Source organism: Onthophagus taurus, chromosome 1 (assembly GCF_036711975.1).
Source record: "Onthophagus taurus isolate NC chromosome 1, IU_Otau_3.0, whole genome shotgun sequence".
NCBI lineage: Eukaryota > Metazoa > Arthropoda > Insecta > Coleoptera > Scarabaeidae > Onthophagus > Onthophagus taurus.
The window spans coordinates 20,546,197-20,568,701 of record NC_091966.1 but is presented as its reverse complement, the minus strand read 5'-3'; the positions used below and the strand labels follow the sequence as shown (position 1 = coordinate 20,568,701).

General features: G+C 35.4%; 1 protein-coding gene across 1 annotated transcript in view; it reads left to right on the top strand.

Moving 5' to 3' along the window:
* The first annotated feature begins 9,007 nt into the window (after positions 1-9,007).
* Positions 9,008-22,505, top strand: part of LOC111418999 (uncharacterized) — a 28,460-nt gene continuing 14,962 nt past the window's right edge. The window contains exon 1 of the mRNA XM_023051741.2: positions 9,008-9,200. Coding sequence (XP_022907509.1) covers positions 9,074-9,200 — 127 coding nt within the window. The 5' untranslated portion in view covers positions 9,008-9,073. The remainder of the gene's footprint in view (positions 9,201-22,505) is intronic.

The window sequence follows — 22,505 nt, the reverse complement described above, 5'->3', positions numbered from 1 at the left end:
TGTCGGGATTTTTTAAAAATCTCTTTATGGTCTTGTCCCAATAGATCAATATGAAGAGAACGTGAAGAGAATCGATCAATATGCAAATACCATTAGGACACTACGGCAATTACGATAGATAACAATCTGTGGAGTAATTAAAAGTCTGTTAGAATCCAGAATACGGCAAGTCACCGCAGAACCGCGACGAACTCTTCTCTTCTCTCCTTTGGTGCTGTTCCGAAACGAAACCGCGCACAGGAAAATCGAAATACAGGACCTCCTTTTGTCGAAAGCCGCCTTGTCAATAAATCAAGCCGGTTTTGCTGACAGTGAAAAATTGTATCGCTCCCGCGATCGCAAGAAGTCAGCACGATGAGGAAGATGAAATAAAGAAAAAAAAACGATCAAAAAAAGAATAAAATTTTCTCTTTAAATGTTAGATTTCTTTATATATAAATATATATAATACTCTTTAATTGATTTTAATTTTTTTTTGTGATTTTTTTTAGTTTCGTCTCAAAAAACTAATACAAGAAATCAACGAGCGATTAAATCCCAATACTATCTGTCCGGTCTCTAGGTAATCGAAACGTCAAATTAACGAAGAACAATAACTCCTTCAGACCCGTTCGAAGGCAGCATCAACGATTCGAAGCGGTGGTTCTCTCGCTGCCGTTGTTGTTTATCTCTTCTACTGATGGTCTTCGTAGCCCGATCGTTGTGTCAGATGAATGGACGGTCGATCCTTAGCGTGTAACCCTTCTTCAACTAGTTCTTTTCTTTTACAAACAACAAGATCTACGTACAGGATCGTTCTAACAACTACCTTCGATGGTATAAATAGAAAACTTTTTTTATTTCTTCGACATAAAATAAGAAAAAAATCTTGAAAAGTTAAGGTGTGTCCACCAACACTTCGGAAGTAGAAGAGAAAAAAAGCCGCTAGTTCATTAACAAAGAAAGAAAGAAGAAAAAAAGATGAAAGAAACGAAACGAACCGGTAATTGCGCCCGTGCTTGTATAATTAGCTAAATGGATATAGAGGATCTGGTGATGTCAAAACAAAGAGAGGCGAAATCGGTTTGCAAGGTCCAAGCACAACAAGAGCTGTTCTGAAGAGAAGTGAAAGAAGAAGAGAGATTTGGGAGCGACGCGGTAAAGAGTATACGGGGTGGGGCCCCCAGGTCGAAGAACAAGTTTACAGCTTTTCAAGGAATACACCTGACATATCTCTTAGCTCACTTGTCAACTACACGCATTCGCGGGACCGCCCGCCTGGAACTCTGCCGAAAAAATCGATTATGTATTCACGAGGTCGCACACACGAAGACGGTCAGGTTCTTTAAGATCTTGCTATCTTTCTCACTCCGGAAGATTGCTTTTCGATTGTTACATAATTTTTCTTTTAAAATATATTCACACATTCAACCAAAGAACAATTAAGAAACAATAAACAATTTTAGTAATTTTTATTATAGAAAATTACAAAGTGTGAAATGTGAAGTATTACATTTTTTATTTCAATGTGGTATTTTAATATTCTTACATTTTCTTTCATGTAAATATACGTTTAAACACAATATCTAATATATCAAACAAACAAGAAAAAGAAAACACACCCTTAAAATGTTTTGTGAGAATCATAGGATAAATGGTGATAAACAAATGCACAAATAATAAAAACACAGCCTGAAAAACGGTATAAGAGACTTGGAAAATGGAATGAATAATCGATGTCGAAACTACTGTTGCCATAGAGCTAAAATTCAAACTAGGAGAAAATAAAATTGAAGAAATATATCAACAAAAACGGGAAAATAAATTTAAAGAGTTAACAACAAAACCAAAACAAGCGTAGCCAAACAAAACGACCAAGACGACAAAAATAAAAATAAGTACAATTTGTAGCCATAGAAGATACCCGCAAAATAATAAATAAATAACAAATCACTAACGAAGCACTGAAGCATTCAAGTCAAATGTAGGAAACATTATACAAATAGTCAAAGAAACAATAAAATCTGAGCTCTCCACAACATAGGCCATAAAAGAAACCAACTCCATGGAATACAAACTAATTACGATTACAGAAGAAATAATATAGATGATAGTTTAGCAAAAAGACTTCTATAATTTTTTATTTTTCAAAGTGGGCTTTAGTTTTTCCAAACCAAAATAATGAAAATTTGGAAAAACGTTGGAGACGTCACCGTCGTTTTGCACGCGGTTTGTTGAAATAAAAATCAATAACAGGTGCATGAGCGAGATGCCACGAGAATCGTATGCGCTAGAAGAAGAGATCCGAACGATGCACGTTTGTGTCTTAAAACCTCTTAAACGTCACCAAAGCTTTTATAGAGGGGATTTTGAATTTTAATATTAATTATTGCAAAAATTAATCAATTTTAGGACCTGAAAATGTTACCAATTCGTCTATTTTTACATAGTTTATCGATTTTTGGAAAGACGGTCTTTCTATTCGATTGAGTGTAACGGCCCCATTCAAAAATGAATTAAAATTCAAACTATACAACTTATTTTTGTGATCAAACTCAACAATTTTAGGAGAAAATGTCAAGAGACAAAAAAGTTGCGTATTGAATCCCTCTATTTAAATCAGGTTTTTAGAAAAACGCATAATTTTGAGTCAATTTGGTCCGCATTTGATTCCAATGAAATAATTGTCGAAACAATAACGCACAACAACCTTAATACAATAAAATACAAAACCTAACTGACCTAACCTCAATTTATAAAATAAAACAAAACACTGCTATATTACAAGGACACAAGAAAGAAAAGTGCGCATGTGTCACGTTACGACCGATTGATTTAGCTTTAAGAAGTTAAAAGTTGGGCAACTCTTGGGACTAGAACAAAAACCATTTTAGTCGTAAGGTGTTGCATGAACAGTACTAGTATAACACAATACCTTAACTTTCCAGTCTTACGACTATACCAATACCACTTATCTCCTAAGAAATTTATTTAGTAAAATCAGTACAAAACTGATGTTGCTGATTTATTTTTCTTTATTTCACTCTGTTGCATCGTATGCTATAATATCATGGGGTCATTCTTACCACATGCACAGAATCTTTAAATTGCAACGACGGGCTATACGTATTATCATGGGATTGCAGTATAGAGATGATGTGAGGGATTTTTTTGTAAGTCACAATATAATGACAGTTCCATGTCTATATATATATATAGAACTTTAATATATTTAAAAAGTAATCTCTCAAGATACCAAACAGTTCAGAGTGTGCATAATCACACCGTACGATCGCACCAAAATATCAGAACCCCTTTTACAAGAGTGGCTAGAGGTCGAAACGCTGTCAACCATTTTGGGCCGTCACTTTATACTAAATTGCCACAAGATGTAAGGGATCTTCCAGTGAAACATTTTAACACTAAAATAAAAGACTACTTGCTTAGACGTGCCTTTTATTCCGTAGAAGACTTTGACTTTACATAACATGTTTTAATATACATATCTTACTACATATTTGAATTATTTTATTTATATATTTAATTATTTTAATTTTATTATACATATGTGTATGCTATTGTTATTGTATTTTGTTTGTATTTTATGTGACTTGTGTAATGAATGTAATGTTCTGTGACACCAATAAATCTGAATCTGAATAACTACGACTAAAACACGTTGCATGAACCCACCTTAATACTATCAAGTCTGAGGGGTAAAAGAACGGTTCCAATAGTAACGTTATTAAGTTCTAACGTTAACACTGAATTTCCTTTGGTATTGATAAACTATTTGATAAAATAAGTGCTGAATATTAGTAAAGACACTGTTTTGTATATGACACAGTAGCAGAACTGTAACAGCCGGGTTCTTGTCCTGGACTGGACAGAAATCTTTTTGTTATTTGAATTTTTTAATATTTTAATTTTTATTTTTGATAATTTCAACTTGTTTCAATTCAGTCTTTATATTAACGTGATAAGTTCGTAAGATATGTCGATTTTTAATTTGTTGAAGCTTGTTATGTTCATTTTGATGCCGTGTCCCAACTTTTTTTAGTTAAACTTTGACAGTAAATATTTTATATATCTGATGCTAAAATTTGTAATTTATATTTAATTTATAATATAATAATTTATAGTTGTATCTGAAGACGTTTTTTTTAACGAAACGATTGTAGCATCTATTTCAAATAAAATTTTTCATCATAAAGAATTTTCTTTCATTTAATTATGGACAAAAATTGGCGAGCAGTTTCAAGGTGAGTTTCTTCTGCTTCTCTTTCAATTTCAATTAAGCCTTACGGCGCCGAGGCTGGATATTGGACGTCCCCTGTAGTAATTGTTCTTCTGCCTTGCTAATACCCAGACTTCCTGCATGATATTACGTCATTTCCCTGCTCGTTCCTCGATGCTTTCTTTTCGTGTAATTCGGGATCTCTCTCTTTACCTTTCTTATTGTCTCTTTTGTAATCTTTCTCGTGGGTATGTTTCATTTTTCATACAGACCAGGTAGGGTAAAGTTTGGATTGGTTGTTTTTTTACACAGTTTCAGTTTATAGTTTTCCTGGTCCTGCCTACTATGCTCAGATAGCAACACACTACTCTACAGTTACCATGCTAGTATGCGTATGTTTGAAGTTAAACACGACATATGGACTATTACGGTAAATACAATGATGGTAATTGTTGTTGAGCGAAAGAAGATCTCAATGAAAAGCTTTGTTAAGTGAGATTTGTACGTTTACCAGGGAGGAGTATTTGCTATTTGCTATTTGCTGTCGTGTCGCATACCGATGATAGGCTGCATTATTTCGTTTACCTTTGGTATGTCAAAATCATATAGTAGAATTATGATTATACCAAGTTGTACCAACATCAGCAATAAGTCTCCTACCAAGCTGCTGTCACTGTTATCTCATGTGAGAAGAAATCTTCTACTTTCAAATGATCTGGCATGTTTTTATTCTGTGACTGACGTTTGAGTTTCGGTTCGTATACCCGAGCCAAAAATTCATCAATTGCAATTATTTTCGAGAGAAGTGGTTATTATCCTGCATGCTCGGTGGTAAAAGTGTCTTGCGTACCGCATACACTTTTCGACTTCCTTCAGTGTATGTGATTATCATTGCGTTGCAACATTTTACCAGGTATGACATTTACCGAATCCGTAACTGAAAAGTAGCATCTAACATCTCGACGTTGCTAAGCCAAAACAGCATAAATGCCAAAACGGTCACTTTTAACATAGCTACATTGTTGAACAGAATTTTTAAATCCCCATCCAACAATTAAAGCGATATAACCGCAAACAAACTTCAATTGCTACACTATTGGTTTAAAGTTTGCGCTAATGCCTAATTCATTACGACCGACGTGATGAAAATTTTACGGAAAAATAAACATATAGTATCAACAACACATTCTACAAACACAATAACACTTTCACATAACATTCCAAAATCAAGTCTGGTCTGTATGAAGAATGGGAAATATTCAGACATAAATACTACGAAGAAGATAAGATGTTAAATGAATTTACTGAAACCAACGGAAATACACATTTTTATAGAAGTTTTTAATAAATTAAAATCCAATGTTAATTTAAAATTCGCGCCATTGTAAAATGTAATTTCCTTTTTTAATTCTTCTGTCCGGTACTTATTTTGACATTCTTACAGCGCTGTTGATTAAGTTTTATTGTATAGTCAAAAAGATTATTTTGTAATCATTTCGAACATCCTAGTTCTAAAAACTTTGCATCTGCAATTGTTTAAATGTAAAAAGAGTTTTTAATAGTTTTAACGTTTATTTTGTATAATTTAACAATAGTTTAACAAGTGAACACGACATATCCTCTAAGAATCTTCTCTGTAACATAATAAATAGAAGTGACATGCCTCCAAGTTTTCTTCAAGAATTGAATTCCCTTTTGACGGTAAATACTTGTTATATACTTGTATAGCTAGCTACAGCCTTAGCTATATACCCACACTATGGAGCAAAGTAAAGGTGGTCTTCATACCTAAAGGTGGTAGGCGTTCAAACGCCGAGCCCCAAGACATACAGACCAATTAGCCTAACTTCATTTCTCCTCAAAAGGATGGAAAAGGTAATTGATCAATACCTTAGGAATGGAGTGCTTGTGACTAATCCACTCCACCCTAGCCGACATGCTTACCAGAAAGCAAAATCAACAATTACTCCTCTCCATGCTTTGACTTGTACTTTAGAGGAGGCAATTGCAACCAAAGAGGTAGCCCTATGTGCTTTCATAGACATAGAGGATGCTTTTGATAATACCTCCTATAAATCCATAGAGAAGGCTCTAAACGTAAAAGATAAACATCCGTCGACAATTAAATGGTGTATAGCCATGTTGAAAAGTCAGCAGATCACAGCCAGTCTGGGAGCTATCACCTCTACTATGGTGCCTGGTAGTTGATGACTTGATGAACACCCTAACAAAAATTGGATTCAAGATTCAGGGGTATGCTGATGACATGGTGATCACAATCCGAGGTGAAAGCCCTACTACTCACCGGTACTTGATGTAGAAGCAATGGGCTCAGCATCAATCCAAATAAAATCTCGAAATAATCTCTTTCACTCGGAGAAGGAAGCTACAAATAAAAGCACCCTCCATTGAAAGCAGAACTATTAACCTCAAAACAGAAGTTAAACACCTAGGGGTAATACTAGACAGTAAACTAAACTGGAACTCATACTTAGATAAGGTAAGGAAAACGGCCATCATCGCAAACCAGATCTGCCGCAGACTCCTAGGAAGGACCTGGAGTCTCAAACCACGAATGGCTCATTGGGCCTACGTAGCGATAATCAGACCCATGGTCGCCTACGCCTCATTGGTTTGGTGGCCAAAAACAAAACATAAGACAGCACAACAACAGCTGGCACAAATCCAGTGGTAAGCATGTCTTAATATAACGGGTGCAATGAGATCTTGTCCGACGGCTGCTTTTGAAGCCCTGCTCGGTCTCACACCACTCCATTTATACATATATAAGATACCGGACATCCTGTATACAAAAGGAAGCATCTTCAAGTGCCTTATCACTGAAAACGTTTCTTCACTCAAGGTGATGCGGTGTAACCTCAGAGGACACCTCGAAATACTCAAGGACCCATGTCTAAATCACCTGATTGAAATTAAAACGGCCCTTATACCGACAGAATACAATTTCAACCAGCCGTATAAGGTCATATTTAGAAGCAGGGATGATTGGGCGAAGGGTGAGCCTCAACTAAAAAGAGGAGCTCTAGCCTGGTACATCGATGCTTCAAAGAAAGTTAGATCCGGAATAGGTATGGGCATCAGTGGACCAAATTGCCACATTATACTACCCCTCAGCTCGGACATAACAATTTTCCAAGCAGAAGTTGTTGCTATAAACTTTTGCACCGCTTTGAACCTACAGAAGGGACAGAAAGGTGCATCCATAAAAATTTTCACAGACTGTCGGGCCGCCTTAAAGGCAATTCAGGCCTACAGGTGTGACTCAACACTGATCAGAGAGTGTATCAGCAACCTGAGAGAACTCGCTAGGGGTAAAGATGTTACCCTATGGTGGGTTCCAGGTCACTGCAACATTGAGGGCAATGAGAAAGCGGACAAGCTGGCCAGAGAGGCAGCGAACATGCCCTTTATTGGACCCCAACCTTGTTGTGGACTACAAAAAAGCCACCTAAAACATTTGTTTGAGACCTCCCAACTGTTGATTATTTAATCAACAGTTGGGAGGTCTCAAAGGTAACCTTACGCTGGAAAGAACTTCCAGGTCACAGTGGAGTAGCGAAGAGTAGAATAACTCCGTCGCAAAACAAAACCAAAGAGGTTTTATGCCTCAGCAAAGGGGATCTAAGGACGTTCGGCTATGCGCCCTTAAAATATCACCTCATCCACATTGGACAAGCTGAGAATCAAACTTGTAGACTTTGCAACGATGAGCCAGAAACAGCCGACTAAGACACAAAATTTTCGGTAAAACTCTCTTGACACCTACCGACATAAAGGTTCAAGACCTCAGGGCAATACTAAGGTTCATCAAGGATCTACATTTGCCCTAAACTTTTGGAGGGCTAAAGTTACAATAGAACTTATAGGTCGCGGTAACGAGAGCGGCCGCTCCCCTCAGCCCGGCAGCAATAATAATAATAATAACTTTACATCATTTTATAATTCAATGAAAATTTTGGATTTTTTTTTGAAATTGACCTGTTTCGTGGGCACTATTACCACTTTTTGTTGTTTTAACGCTTTTCTCTTAAACAAGATAACAATTATGTATTAAATATTATAATCATTCGACATTAATAACCATTGGGCTGTGTTCACAATGTTGATTTGACTAAACAACAATACTGATATCCATATGGGTATAGGTAAAAGTATCAAAATAAGTTCAAAATATTGGTACGTAAGAGATTAATAGATAAACGATTTTTCATTATAATATTTATAATTTAATTTTGAAGCTGTAAAATTGAGAAGAAAAATGTGTTCAGAGCAAAATTAGAACCGACGCCGACGCTATGTAATGAAAGTTTGTAAGTTTGCAAAAAAAAAGAGATAAACCTCTATTTTGATTAATTTTTTAACAAGGAAAGGTAAATTCATGAAGTATCAAGTTAATTTTTCAATATATTCCAGGCTTACACAAATCATCTGTAATATTTGGTCTTGAATCCTCATTACTAATTTAAATAACAATTAATCTAGCTTTACAGCAACAAAATCAAAATTGATGATATTAATCCAACTAGACTCGATTATTTACGATATAAAATCCTTGATTAAACTTCCTCTTTCGTTTGGTTTGATTATGTTCGAGGAGGTCGAGGTTCGGGGAAGACGATTCGCGTTCGGTTTTTCTCACGGGCCCTTCTTCTACTTCGTTCTTAAAACGACGACAACGACGTCGTCGCTGAACATAAAACACTGGCACCGCCACGGCCATAACAAATGGACGTCGATGCCGCCGTCGCCGCCACCGCGTCGCCGCCGATCCTCCGGACCGTGTTCTTCGGCTACGAACCCGCTCTTCAGTCCTACCAGAGGCGGCCGTCCGCCAACATGCGTCCTCCAAAGTCGCGACTTGACGCGTTTTTCAAGTGTCGTCGTGCTGAAGAGGTAACTTCTTCAACATTGGTACTAATGGCTCTTTTCTTGTTCACCCTTCGCATTGGATTTACGCAGGCAGGTTAGTTCTTGTTCTTGGTTACATTTGTTCCACCTTTTATGGTGGTAAATAAATTTATAGTACTTCTTTTGAAGGGTTAATTTTTTAAAGTAATTGTGTTTAAAGAAAGATTCTATTATTGTTGTATTTTTTTATCTGTTAGTATTATAAAATGAATCTAATTAGATTTTCATTTACAACTCATGGTTTCTAATCATTAAAACGTAAATGAAGTGTTTCTACGAAGAGATCATAATAACGTATTAGGGTCATTAATTTCGAACGGATTTAAAGTGGTACTCGCTTAGTATAGAACAGATGTCAACAAATCACTATAAAATCTGGTTAGCAAAAGATTTTAACTGGGTTAAAATTGACTATTCATCCATACATCAAACGGCGAACAGTTTTGATTGATGATTTTACACTAATCGTAAGATATCCCACTTAATTCATGCGTTATTTGAATCCTCTCTTTTTATATAGTATTCTTTTCGGGTGCAGCCATAGGGGCCTAACAAAAGGTGTTTAATTATCTAAATATTCCACATCAATAGATACGTTTGGATGTCTATTATTGTATTTGTTCTTTTGTGTAGCCGTCGATTTGTACCTCTGGGAGAGACGAACGAACGGGTTGTAAGAACGACCGCAGTAAAGATAAATAACGATCCTGTCCGAACTAAACAGCCCAATAAATTCCGCACCGTTTTGAGTCTCTTTGATGTTAACTTACCTGATGCAATCACCTGTCGTATATCATTTTAGATTGGCAAGATATCCTTCGCGTAGGTTTTACTTTAACATAAATGATGATATATTTTGAAAATCAAGTACTAAACTGTTATAAATCAAATCTTGATTGCTGAAATCTTTGAAGATTCCCTTGTGATTTATCCGTTATATTTAAGATATAGCGTTCAGTTTCATTTCGTGAGAACTAGATACGGTCTGCTGCACCAAAATTGTTTGAGAATCTTCCTTGTTGCAAAATAGATTGTAACGTTTTGTCACGACATAACAAAAGATGTATCTAAAAACGAATTCCAAGTTTAATTTCTTCGTTTAATTTATACGTCTAATTTAATGAAATTTTTCTACCATTAGCAAATGAACTGGAAAATCAAGTACGGTTCATGGCAAATTGGTCAATTAATTTAAGTGGACACCATATTATTTGTTCGCGCACGCTATACGCCTTCCGAGCGAATCGAAGCGGAGGAAATAAAAGTAAACACGAAGAGCACCACGCTTCAATTGTAGCCGCAAGCACCCAAAGAAGCAGCATTATTCCGGTGATTGAAGAAGCGGCGGCGGACCAATTCCAGTCAAATAAGAAAAAAAGAATACATTATACTTTTATAAATGAAGTATCGTGCACTAATTCTCTTCTTATCATCCGTCGAAGGGGGTCTTCGTAAAAGAACCGGCTATTTTACCTACCGCAAGTGAAACCGGGTTGGTCTCGCACTTCTTTACCGTTATTTCCAGAGCGCCGTCGGGGGATAACGACGCCGTTTTCAGACGACGCTGACGTCGTCACTCGAAAGCAAAACCGCCAAGAGATTTCGAGGAATCTTGATCAACGGTAAAATTGCACCTTGGAACTTGCTTATACTGGAATCAATAAAAACCAGAATATTTCAATAGTTCATCATTTAAATTTATAATTTCATTACAACGAAGAATTTTTCAAAAATTTCACATATTATTAATTACTTTTCTTTGATTCGATTTTCAATTTAATCGATTAAGATTAATTATTAAAAATAGTAGTTTTTACCAGTTTTTAGCAAAAATATCTTAATTGAAAATCACTTTGCATTTACTTATAAATCATTCAAGTAACTCTGTGTTTTAGTATCTTTAATCATAGTTTTTAGCTAATCTCAACACAAACTTGTTAATTAACTGAACGGAAGAAAACATAGAATCAAAACTCATTACATCTAATGATAAAATCAATATAGAAAGAAATGTCTAAATATGCAAACGATACCCCTTGATTTGATGAACTACTCAAAGAGATTTGTTTATAGAGTGGAACAGTTCGTGTAAAAATCCCAACAATAATAGACTATAGGATTAAGATCTGGTGAATGAGGAGGCCAATCAAAATTATGGTTCGTCTCCATATTACTGCCGCATGTAATATCGCCGATTCCTGTTCAACGTTCCAAAAGTAAGGAATCTTATCTCCTGGAACTCTTGTTTTGCCTCCTCTACGACTTTCGTCAACATTTCCGCTGTTACTTTCTGTTTCTATACCTTTTTAAGTGATATGTCCCCTTAAGGTCAGAGTTTAATATTATGGAAACCATTATTACTGAAAACATTTTCTAGAAAAAAATCTAATTTGAAAAGCTCTTGACTCTATTTTTAAGACTCTTTAAAGAACTCTTTAATGACTTCTTTAAGACTTTTATTTTATTAGTAAAAATAAAGGGAAAAGAAGAAAAACAATCTTGTATAAATCTCGTTAATTCGGGTTTTGTCAGAAATCATAAAAATTTCAAAAAAATCACTACGACTGTATTTTGAAAAGTTATGAATTGATTAATACCATAAATTAAAGTTAAAAGTCTTTGTTTTTGAATAATGTATAAAAATAGAAGGGTACAATAAATCAAATTTTTAGGAAAGAAATTTTATGTCTAAATGTGTTATTAGGGTTATTTAGAATTGTGTCAGAAAAAGTGAAAAAATCACTCCGACCTTATTTTGAGGAATTAAGAAGAAATTAATAATTTAAATTAAAAGGCAAAGACTATTTATAAATAATCTGAAAAATAGAAGGCTGAAATAAAAAAAGTTGTTAGATAAACAATTGTTGGTGATGAATTTGTTTATCGGCTTCAACTCCCCTCTTTTTATTGTCTTTGCATAAAATGAATTAATTAATTAATTACATAAATGGATTATTTTTTTATACATAAATAAATGAATTAGTTAATAGTGTATGTTGGCAAAAGGTCAGTTTATCGCCAAGAGCGATGTCTTCCAAAAGACCCAACCAGCAATATATGTAAAAAAAAGAATAATCAATATGGCATTATTAAATATTTCAACATTTAAGTAAAAAGAAGAAAAGGAGCAGAGGAAAAGGAAAAGAAAAAGAAGAAACACAACGAGTACAGTTGATAGAGAGGAGAAAAAAAAAGAAAAGAAAAAAAAAAGGAAAAGAGAAGAGAAGTAGGTGACATCAAGAGTTAGATTAAGATAATTGCAGTGTTAATAGATAATCCCTTAAGTAGACCTTAAATGTTAGAAAACTCCGAGTGTTGCGTATTTCCGTGGGTAAACTATTCCAAAGCTTTATAGCCTGCACCGTGAAAGATCCATGATATCTCTCGGTGCGATGAATGGGAAATATGAGTAAGGTATCAGACTGTGCTAGTAGTCTAGTAGGCAGACCACGAGACGACATGAATTGAAAGTTCGTGTACAAGTATACTGGGGTCCGAGAAAAAGTATTTTATATAATGTAGCCAGTATACGGAAGGATTTGCGCTTTTCTACAGTCAACATATGAAGGTGATTTCGATATTGCGTCACATGGTCGTACTTACCCAGGTCAATTGTTGTCAATTGTTCTGCAGTCTTTCCAATTTGTTACGGAGGGCAATTGTTAGGTAGGGATACGCTGCATCAGCATAATCTATGTGGGGCAGTATTAATGAGTAACAAAGATTACGACGGACAGCAAGGGGAAGGAAACAACCAAGTTTACGCAAGGAATGAAAACAAAAATAGACCTTCCTACAGACAGACTGAATTTGACACCGCCAAGACAGCGCTGAGTCCATTGTCATCCCCAAGTTTTTAACCGTATTGGTGAAATGTATAACATTGTCACCAAGTATCAGTTGCGTATCATTGAAAGAGTAAAATTTTGCAAGTAAAGGTTTTGAATCGAATGCTATAGCTTGTGTCTTGGCAATATTCAAACTCAGGCCAAAACATTTACACAGTTGTTGATGTATAGATTTGAAGATCATCGGCATATATGTGATAATTGCATGAAATGAATTTGATGACACTGTTTATAAAAATTGAAAAGAGTAATGGACCCAATACACTTCCTTGAGGCACACCACTATGACTTTGAAACACAGAAGAAGAAGATGAAGTGTCACGCACACAAAAGGAACGTTGAGAAAGGTATGACCTAAACCAAGTAACGCACTCAGGGGCAAAGCCCATAGCAGAGAGAGACGACACCAGTAGGCTATGATCCACAGCATCAAATGCCTTGCTGAAGTCCAGCAAAACTAACAAGGTTATTCGTCGATCGTCACAGTTACGCTTAATATCAGCAGTAACCTTGATGAGTGCCGATGTGGTACTGTGGCGTGGTCGGAAACCAGATTGATAGTCTGTAATTAGTTTATGCTCATCAAGGTAATCCTGCACTTGATTGTACACCAAGCGTTCAAGTGCCTTAGATAATACGGAAAGTATCGTAGAGCACTTAATCTTAGGAATGGGAACAACACAGGCCTGATTCCAAATTGCAGGAAAGGGCGAAGACTCTATGGAGAAATTAAAGATATGAAGTAATGGTGGAGTAATTATGTCCAAGATGGGAAGGAGTTGCCTAACACTAACATCGTCAGCACCAACACTTGTAGAGCGCGTTTTTGCAAGAGCGTCCCGAACCTGAGACTCATCTAACATGGTGAAGGAAAACCGAGAATTGACGAGGGCAGTTTTGCCATGGTGATGTTGAAAAATTTTTTGGTCTGTCTCTGTTTTCTCGGTCTGTCCCGAGATCACCTTTCAGATTTGCTTCTTCCATCCACCTTTCAATTTTGTCGTTGAGATGTATTTCTCAATATCCAGGACCGTACCGATTATGCAATTACACAACTTAATGAACCCAAATTGGAAATTGCGTTATAAATCATTAATGTATATTACCAGGTTTAATTCGGATTTTAAAACCGCTATGGTTTGATTAGCATTGAAGACTTCTGATCCAAACTTATTCATTGTTGAATTCTTTTGTTGGCTACTTAGCCCGGCCTTTGGAAACATCAAAAGGGCAAAGAAAGAAAACAACTAAATATTCTGTCTTGACCTTGTATCTCCCCTATATTATTCCGTTACATCGAGATTTACATCTTTAACACAAAGTGTAGACATTGTCAAGTTATGTTACGTTGAAATCCGTAGTCACAATAAATAGTACCTTATTCACTTAGAACACGTTTTGCTTCTCATGTTGGAATCAACAATGAATAAATAGCGTATCTCGGGCTACTTTACCATCTTCCTATTACGCTAACTAAAGGATTGTTGTCATGATAACAGCTGTTTTAAACGCTTTCATTGGGTAACATCTGGATTTATTGTCAAATAAATATAATAGGAAGGTGACCCGCTTAGCTATTTAAATATTCAAAGTTCTTTTAACACATTTTGTAATTAGACTATAATTAAAGATTTTCAAAAGTTTTTTTGAATAAGTATAGAAGATTTTTTATGTAATAATTTGCTGTTTATAGCTGAAAAAATGTGAAATATAAAGGATGGGTGATTGTCTTGGTTATGGTTCAAAGAATAATTGATCTTGACATAGTGAACCCTTCGAAATGGGCCGATAGGTCGTCGACGGTTAAATCACGATCGGATGAAATTAGAAAGACAGCGAAAAAGCGTTTGTCCGGCGGCATCACAATTTGCCGTAGCCATCGTCTTCTTCATCGTTGTCACAGCAGAAACGTCGTCGGCGAGAGCAAAACGAACCTAACGGATTTGCCATCTTTAGACGGGTGCACAGCACTATTTACGACTAATCTCTCTTTAATAGACTGTAATAAATTACTGTTATCGCCGTAACGCGCTGGTATTACAGCTTTATAGAGTTGTTCATCTAATTATTACCCGTTTAAAAGCTCAAGAAAAAAAAACATCCCTGACAACGTCTTTTCCAACCAGGAATCCTAACAATTTTCAACAAGATTATTGGAATCCAACAGATTTAATACTGTTCGATTTCTGGAAAAACTTCTTTTAGAAACTTTCTTAGCCTACTCGATTGTGAGAAAAAATTTAATATATACTATAAAATATTTTCTGAACATTAACTCTTTTCCCACATTCGCCGGATAAAGATAGTAGCGGGCGTGTTTCTGAAAGAGGAAGCAGAAACGTTTCCCTTTTGCTTTTCATACGGTGCTCGAGCATTTCCTTTCGACTGACGGAGTCGTCGTCGGTGCCTTGTGGCCGTATAAAAAAAATGTCCCGTTACGCGTCACGGCTTATCTCCTCCATATATACGCACATGTACGGGGCCACAAGAAGCGACTACGTGCGCCGGCATATTACACGATCGCGCACGGACGGCCACTTAAAGCGAGAAACGTCAAGGAGTTGTAAAGGACCACCGGCGCTGCACTCGATGTTTGCTGCCGTTGCCTTACCAACGAAGAGAACATCTCAAAGACCAGCAAAGCTCGAAGGCGTTGTTTTATAACCTCATTGCAAATCAGAGATAAGATACAAAACATCACTTAAGAGAAGGCAAAAGTGTTTTTTGAGTACGCACATTAAAGCAAGGTTATTAAAAGTTATCAGTTTCTGATGATAGTATAGAGCAGCGATTCCCAATTAGATTTAACTATGGACCCCCTAAAATCGTTTGTGTTCGCCATGGACCCCTTTACTAAATAAAAAAATTAAACCCCTGGATAAATTAATAAATCGTTCGTTTTATACATAAAGTATAATATGTTTTGTTTTATATTTTAACTATTATCGCAAAGTACAAAAATAAATAAATTTAGAGCGATGGGTGAACTCGCATTTCTTTTACAAGTTTCTCAAAGTGTGGTTGTATATTTTTCAACAGTTTAACGCGTAATTCGGGATCCAAATTAATTAATCTGTTTCTTGATTTACTTTTTATTTGAAGTAACGACGAAAAATATTGTTCACAAAGATATGTGGTTGTAAGGGTATCAAAATTTGCAAAGCTTTGTTTCCCAAATTCGGCGCGATTCATTGAAAACGTAAGCCCAGAAATCAGACAGGTTTTTTTTTATTTGAAAGCCATTTGAAGCTCTCCACTGGTAACTCCATAATCCATATTATCTTTAATAGTAAACGGATTGCGAATGCATGCCTTAGTTCTGTCAGGAAGTGGAAAATATTCTCTGAAGGTGCTTCTTAGATTTCTTAGACACATGATTAGTCGTGCTTCCTCATTTGGAACTGTATCTTCAGACATGTTTAAAAATGTCGACAAGTTTTGAAATGATTCCACATTTCCTCTTTTGAGTCGATTCTCCCATAATTCCAGTTTCAAAATAATTGCTTCAATCTTGTCTTCTACCTGAAAACAATTTACATCTGCACCTTGTAATTTTACATTGAAATCAATGAGATGAGTAATGATGTCGGATAAGTACGCCAGTTTGATAATAAATGTAGAATTAATTAAATTTTCTGGGGAGAATTTATCAGAGCGATGGTATTGGAAATGTTGTTCTTCCATTAAGAATACATTGACTTCTTTACGTAATTCGCAAAGTCGCCCCAATGCTTTTCATTCTTTTTAATAAAATTTATTATTTTGATACACTCATGTAATACCGCTTTTAATTCTGCAGGAATTCTTTTTGTAACCAACGCTTCTTGATGTACAGCACAATGTTACCACTCTGCAGATGAAGATAGTTGCTTAATTCTCGCCTTCACCAACTTCTGTGCTTACAGCAACACATTTCGCCCAATAATTTTTCAAAAATTTCTTCTGCTGTTGTGTTAATTAAGAAATCTACAAAGACAGGTCTTCGAGAACTGCATCTTCATGCTTGTATCTCACACAGTGCAATAAAACTGCCTGACTAGTTATGTCCGTTGTTTCATCCAACTGTATAGCAAACCAAGGTGATACACGAACTCTTTGTATTAATTGATCTTTTATGTTTTCTGCCACACTTTGATTTCTTCTTTGCACTGTATTGTTTGACAACGGAGTTTGTGTAATTTCTTTCGCAGCTTTATCGCCAATTATTGCAGACACCATAATTTTTGTTGCTGGTAATATGAGATCTTCAGCATGAGGTTTACCTTTTTGAGCTATTAGTTGACACACCTTAAAGGAGATCATTATGACTAAATTGTTTGATGCTGGTATGGCAATGTTGGACACGCTTCTTTGAATGTTCTTTAATTGTTGTTCCTTCTTTAAAAAAAAAATGTGTTTTTTTGCTGAAACTTTGGGTGCTTTGTTTCAAAATGGTGTCTTAACTTAGCTGGTTTCATAGAATCATTTGCTACAATCTGGCTGCACATAACACACTACGGTCGTGTTTTTCCAGATTCCGAGGACAAAAATTCTGTAAAACCAAAGGATAAATATTCTGCGCTATATATGTCAGCTACTTTTTGTTTTAACACGTAATTGTTGCCCAAAACCCAATTAGAAGAAAATCAAACAAAACTGAATCTAAAAAAACGTATTCTTTCATTTCGAATTAAAACTTAATTTGAGTAACGTTATCTGTTGTTTCATTACCCTGTATAATAAAAAAGTAAAAATGTATTCGCCTTTGTAACATCTACCCACCAAATGTTGCTTGAAAAAATGTCAATATTGAGTTTGGTTACTTAATTTCACTTATAGATTTAAAAGCAGAAGTAGAAAGAAGAGTTAACTTATAACGACTACTTTGTCGAAACAAAACTCGTCTAAGAAACAAAATAGGAAACTAAAAAAATCCCCCAAATGAGTAATATTACCAACCTACATACCCAAAATGTCCTAGAAAACGTTACATATTTCTTCTGATAGTAATATTAATCTTTAATATAATCTATCTATATAATTAGTTAATTTCGTATGTTGTAGTTTAAATTTTTACTTTTTTATAATTTATTTGCCTACATTATTTTTCACAAATGCGTCGTGGACCCCTAGTATTGTGGCAGTGGACCCCTAGGGGTCCAGGCACCCCTTATTGGGAATCGCTGGTATAGAAAAACTAACAATTATTTGTAACTATACAGTGCGAATCAAATATAACCCCGCCCCCAGTTAATTTGAAATATTACATCTAGCTAATTATGATAAAATTATTGCATCTACTTTATGTGAACAATACGTTTTCTACTATAATATCTATAAATTAATTTAATTCTACATTATTCTATTTCTTCTTAATTAGTAAGTATTCAAGCCACTTTTTCCAACGTTTATCAGTCTCTCGACTATGACGTTGGTTCATCATCTAAGGCAAGGTATTATCATTAGCAAGGTAGTGTCGGGTTGGTGTACAATCCGACAAACATACCGAAACTTCCATTTTCTTTAAAACTTTTCACCAACTTGCACTTTCTTTCTTGTAGCATATCCCACAGTGTCTTCTTTCCTATTGTTTCCAGTATTTGTACGTTCCTCAGGTAGATTCCAAATTCTGCACATTCTTGTGATTTTTCACGATCTGTACTTCATATGTTAACTAAAGCGTTATTATGGTCTATTATCCTTATTTTAGTTGTTGCTGGAAGCGGTGGTTGTTCTCTTATGACGATAGCTTATTTGCTGATTATTTTGTACTGCTTAACCTCTAAGCAAGTAATCGTTTGGCAGTTTGGTTTCAGGCGTTCAGTATCCCGTTAAATGTTACTCTTAGGTATGTGATTTCTCTTTTCATCTCTACCCTCTTCGTGATATAAAATAAGCTTACCTGTTAAAGCCTAGTCTTTTGTGTATTCAGTCCAGTCATTCTAATACCACCGCGATCGTCTGATGTATTTTCTTCTGGGCAAGTACTGACGTGCTAATGAGATTCCTGAATCCAAATTGATTCATTGGGAGTAGTCTTTTCTTTTCTACTTCTGCTTGCAGAATTCTCTCAGTAATTTTCGACAACCCGGTCAGGAGACTGATTCCTGCTGCTTTTTTTTATTTAGTAATTGATTGTATGAGGCTATGGCGAGAATATGGCCCTTCAATTCTTTGTATGGTTATATTTTAAATCTAAAGTATACGCAAATCCGCTGGAGACCATTGAGGAATTGAAAAAAAAGTTATAGTCTTACTTTAGTTATCATATTCTGGAGAAACATCAATTCTGACGTACTATTTGTACGCTAAAATATTTGGGTTAATAAAAAATAAAAATCAATGTGCTTTAAGTCACCATGAGATCTTGAACAGTTTACATTTGACGCACACCGTATGTTTTATTGTATCATTTTCGAGATATTTATGATATCGTAAAGACCTTGATGAGTACCGCTGAACGGAAATGCGCTCTCGAATACTTGTTTCTAATGAAGTTTCTTTCGTATCAGAACGCCACCAGTGCGGGTAAAATAAGGTTGAAACGTAGTGCATTGTACTAAAAATATCCTGGGGGAAATATGATAAAAAAAACATTAATTTTTATTCCTAACGTTAGTTCGTTGTATTATTTTGAATTAACAAAACCTTTAACGGTCTTTGATACAGTTTATGAACAATTTGACTTTTTAAATTAATATTATATAAAATAACAGTTAAATAAAAATGTTTTCGAACTCATTTGAACTTTAGTAGTAACATATTTCTTCTTTTATTTACACTCTCAAACAATTTAAAACTAATTAAATAAGTTAACGTATATTTTGGTTAATAAACACTCAGCAGGAGATTAGGTCTATTCTACAAATTAAAAAAAAATTAAATCATTATACCATTTTAATGAAAATCTGTAACGGTCACCTACTGCGTTAATTTACACCTAAAGAAATAAATTGCCGTATGTTATTCCTTTATTCTCGCCTCTTGGTTGTTTGCGAAAATTAGGCGCCCGGTTTCCGAATCCGCTACTTCTATTTCTTTTAAATATTAATCTTCTAGGTTCCCATGCTGACGTTAATTACGAAAACGAAACAACGTTTTTGCACGTTTTTGTTTGTCTACATAAATCTCGAAGTAGTTAAGCGCGCGAAACTACAGACCTCGACGTTGTGAACCTATAGAATAGGCGAAGATGACGGCGGGTCAAAGTTCGCGTGGCGCTGACCCTCACCGTGGCGTTAGTACATGATATACGCGGACGATCCGTCGATAATAAGCTTGGGATAATAAGGGAGAAAATGTGCATCTAAGCCTTATTCTCTCGGGAGTAACGGAACTAAATCTGACAATCTCATGTTTGATTATTGTGTTTTCTAATCGAGTAAAAAAAGGCGAACAAGAATTGTATTTTTGAGATAACAAAATCTAGATAAAACGAAGAAATGAAGCACACCTGGAGGTCTGCCTCTATCTGACTAGCCAAATCTAATTCTCACACTGTCAGAACTGGTACCTCTCTGATTTACACGTGAGTAATTTTCGGCGATGTCTAATCCGAGTGTCGAGAATTGTGTTATTATTTATGTTCGAAGCCGTTCGGTTCTTAAATTTATTGCCATCGCGTTCGCGCACGTTCTTCCTCTTCTTCGTCTCTTCTCCTCGTTCGTCTCTTTCTCGTTCGCAGTCCCGGTCATAAAATTTAATGGTCTCAGAGATCTCGTCGGCAAATAATGTACACGGGCGGCCGCTGTGTGTGAAAACGGCCCCGATTAAGTTACGCAACATTTAATGGTCGCGGAGAGATCGGGCCCTGTGCATGAATGAACTACTCAATGGACCGATATTGGACTTGGGAAACCAAGCCGACGCCCTCGGCCAAAGAGAATGCGGTATTCCAAACAGAACACTCCCTGGAAGCGATTTTCGGAGAATTTTTATGGTCAACGCTAATGTATTTGCCCCTTCTTTTTGTGTCCGTTTCTGAGTGCATTTTAAAATTGAAATGTATAGAAGCAAATGTGAAACAATTAGTATTAATTGTCGAAAAAGTCGTACACAAAGTGGTTTCCAAAAATAATGTTTATGTATAATATTAATTCTAAATTAATCCTCGATTCATTCTAATTCTCATGATATCATTTCAGGACGTAATTTTTTTAATAATTCAAAGTCAATGTTAAAACATCAACTTTTAATGATTCATGATTTCATATTCTTCTTGATGTTAACCACTAATGGCACTCCCAATATTTCTCGTATGGGTTTGTGACACCTTTCGTAGATTCTCCTTTTATTTTATTACCTAGTATAGCAGTAGTAAGCATCAAGTTAAATATTAACATAAACTTTTCCCATGTATAAAGGGGCAACTCCTATATTAGGATTAAACCATCAACTACCATGTGAAGTTTTTAGTAAAACCAAACGTTACCTCCGAATAAAGCGAGATAATTAGACGAATTAGACCACTTTCCAATATTCCACCATCATGCAGGAAAGTGCACTAAATTATATTACTGAGCGACAGAAGAAGAAAAATTGGAACCTTTGAATTGCGTCGAAGTAACTATGTGCAGTTAACAACAATGCGAATCTGGAACTCTGAACTCGGAACTCTGTACTACCAATTATTCAACAAATCAAGACGGACTTAATCGAGGAGAATGAGTCTCTGGATTGTCGATGCTAAATGAGCTCTCGTCGAGAGCTGTCGTTACTCGACAAACTGTGTAATGAAGTTCGTGAACAAATTTTACACATCAGGGAGGTTATAGTATGGTGTGTAGATTTGGCACACAAGATTATCGTATCGTACCTTATGTTCTCAAAAATGAGAAAAATGTTGCAATCTTTTGTTACACTTGCATTGAAGAATTTTTAATAATACCATGGTCAACAATTTGTGATTTTGTCTTGTAAAACTACCTTAGGATTACCAACATATATGTTTCCGGTGAATGGGGAAGGTTTGAAGACAAATCTCTGGCTTCCTGGATTATAAAAAAATGTGTTTCTCCCGCTCATATCGGGTTACATAGCACTTGATATTTATGTTCTTTATATTGTCTACTTACATTCTAGTATTAAACTTAATGTCAAGTAATATTACTAGAATAGCACTATCCTTGAAGTTATTAACCAATAAAGCGAAGAACTTCACGTGTTAAAGATGTTATCAGCTCGTTCACATCAACTTGTTGTCAGTGTTAGTGGGAACAATAATGGAATAAGAAGAAACATAAAATGAGTATTTCAGTCCCGTGAAACAACCACGCTTTCTAGCCTGTGCAAACCATCATAAACGAGCAAGAAAAATATGAAATATTGTATGCCTTTGAGGTAGAAGTTATAGTCTGAGGAAATTAACGCTTTGGTTTGTTTATTAGAAACTCAATTAATCGTATTATTAAAAAATAAAGAATCATCCACATTAATTACGAGTAGTTTCAACACATTTAAAAGTATCATTTATGGGTAATCGTGGTATCCGAAGAAACGATTTTTATACTGAATTAAAGCTTAAACTGTGTTGT